Source organism: Rhinopithecus bieti, unplaced genomic scaffold, assembly GCF_001698545.2.
Source record: "Rhinopithecus bieti isolate Rb0 unplaced genomic scaffold, ASM169854v2 scaffold_31446, whole genome shotgun sequence".
NCBI lineage: Eukaryota > Metazoa > Chordata > Mammalia > Primates > Cercopithecidae > Rhinopithecus > Rhinopithecus bieti.
Genome location: NW_016813612.1, coordinates 1,138,885 through 1,141,514, shown reverse-complemented (window position 1 = coordinate 1,141,514; position 2,630 = coordinate 1,138,885). Strand labels below are relative to the sequence as shown.

At 39.6% G+C, this 2,630-nt stretch overlaps 1 protein-coding gene across 1 annotated transcript; it reads left to right on the top strand.

Moving 5' to 3' along the window:
* The first annotated feature begins 292 nt into the window (after window positions 1–292).
* Window positions 293–1,336, top strand: LOC108513111 (NFU1 iron-sulfur cluster scaffold homolog, mitochondrial-like). Its single transcript, XM_017848751.1, is given in 2 exon segments — window positions 293–409; window positions 701–1,336. Coding segments are annotated over 2 exon segments (753 nt in total).
* Window positions 1,337–2,630: the final 1,294 nt, after the last annotated feature.

Sequence of the window (2,630 nt, the reverse complement as noted above, 5' to 3'; positions counted from 1 at the left end):
TACCAGCCTTGTTGATAAGGAAACTGAGACTAAAAGAGGATAATAAATTAGGCACCATAAGAAGCCAAGTAGGTGTTGGAGCCCAGAGAACACAAGGCTGTGTCTGAATCCACAGCCTTGGCTTAACCAACATGTTAAACTGACCTGGGATCCACCACTGGATTCAAAAGGCAGGTGCTTCACTAGTTGAACAGATGGTTTACCTGTTTCAACTTCACATGCTTCACCTGAAAGCAGAGATAATAGTATCTACTTTATGCAATGGCATGAAGTTGGAGACTCTCGGACTAAGATGGTAGCAGAGGCCCGGCGCGGTTGGGCAACTGCGGCTGTTGCTGCGGGGCTGTGCAGGCGATTCTATCATGTGTTGAAGAATCTATACATCATTAAGAAACAGCCTCTGGGCTGGGCGCGGTGGTTCACGCCTGTAATCCCGGCACTTTGGGAGGCCGAGGCGCGTGGATCACGAGGTCAGGAGTTCAAGACCAGCCTGGCCAAGATGGTGAAACCCTGTCTCTAATAAAAATACAAAAATTAGCCAGGCATGGTGGCGGGCGCCTGTAATCCCCGCTACTTGGGAGGCTGAGGCAGAGAATTGCTTAAACCCGGGAGACAGATGTTGCAGTGAGCCGAGATGGTGCCACTGCACTCCAGCCTAGGTGACAGAGTGAGACTCAGTCTCAAAAAAACAGAGAAACAGCCTCTGCATCAATTTGTAGAAAGACTACTTTTCCCACTACCTGCAGCCTTTTGTAACCCAGTGAGACACATGTTTATTCAAACACAGGATATCCCAAATCCTAACAGTTTAAAGTTTATACCATGGAAACCAGTTTTTGAGACAAGGCTCACGGATTTTCCTACCCCAGCTGCAGCATTTCACTCCCCTTTGGCTAGGCAGTTATTTAGGATTGAAGGAGTAAAAAGTGTTTTCTTTGGGCCAGATTTCATCACTGTCACAAAGGAAAATGAAAAATCGGACTGGAATTTACTGAAACCAGATATATACGCAACAACCATGGACTTCTTTGCATCTGGTTTACCCCTAGTTACTGAGGAAACATCTTCAGGAGAAGCAGGATGTGAAGATGATGAAGTTGTGGCAATGATTAAGGAAGTGTTAGATACTAGCATATGTAGAGATGTAATCTACAAAGGCTTTGGAGATGGCATCATATGACTGAAACTCCAGGGTTCTTGTACCAGCTGCCCTAGTTCAATCATTACTCTGAAAAATAGAATTCAGAACATGCTGCAGTTTTATATTACAGAGGTAGAAGGTGTAGAACAGGTTATGGATGATGAATCAGATGAAAAGGAAGCAAATTCACCTTAAAATAATCTGGATATTCTTTGGGTATGACAGTTGGACTTATCGATAATATATACCAAGCTGTTATTATTAATATACTGAGGAACTTGAGGATTAATAGAATATGCAATTTCTTCAGAGAATGATTAAAAAAAGATCGAATGAAGAACTTATGGAAATGTCTGGCACACTATAGCCAATCATTTTCCACTGACTGATTTTATTTGACCATCTGGTTTTTATATCATTAATTCAAAAAGCATGTATTGAGTTAATAATATCAGCTGTATCTTATTTGTTGATCACTTTCCATGTTCTAGGCACAGCTTGATAATTTCTATGTATTATTTTATGTAATCCTTACAATAACCCTACAATGTAGACATTGTTATTATCTTCATTTTACAGTTGAGGGAGCAGGTTCAGAAAGATTAAAAGAAAAAGAGGGTCAAGTATCTGAAAATTCATTTTCCAAAATCATTTCACTAAAAGAGCAATTTGCTAAATATTTAAGAATTTTTTTTTACATTTAGTTTTGCGTCAGCATACATTTTCCTGTCTATGCATTTTATATAAGAAAAGATGACATTTCTCTTATGCACAAAATCCAGTGTTTCATGATAGTCTATGCTTATGACTTCCCTGGCACTTGCACAGCCCCTTGCAGGAAGATCATGCAGTAAGCTGTCTTATTCTAGCTTATTTGCCTGAAAGTTTAGAGTGAATTGTTATTTAGTTAAAATATCATTGATTGGTTGATCAGTAGATAATTGGATGAGCTAATTAAAAGCTGTTCATTTATTACAAATTGAGTTTCAGCAAATTGACCCAGGGCTGAGGTGGTGGCCAGCTTTCTGCCATTGTTATTGTTGCTACTGATCCTTTACCATGTGGCAGGTGACTGACATCAAGTACCCTGAATGATGTGAGTGCTCAGTATGTTTGGAATTTAAAACAAAACTTATTCTTCCCGATCTTGGGGCTCTGTGTAGTGGGAGCAGAATGATCTCTGCAAAAGCTATATCTGGCAACTATATATTTATACACCCAACCTCATGTTTATAGAAAGGCCAATAATGCATGTCGTTTATTTTCATGCATGTTGTTTATTTTTAGCTTTGACTAGTCTCTGGCAAAACCCACCTCTTGTAATACAAAGAAAAGGGCTGGCTTTGTTTTCCCTATTCCATGCACTTGTCCAAGCTACAAATATCAGAATCATTAAGATCCTCTTTTTCCTCTCACAGCCCCTGTATTTATGCACATCAATTTGTACTTCTTAAATATCTCACAACAGTCGTCTTTGATACAACCTTTC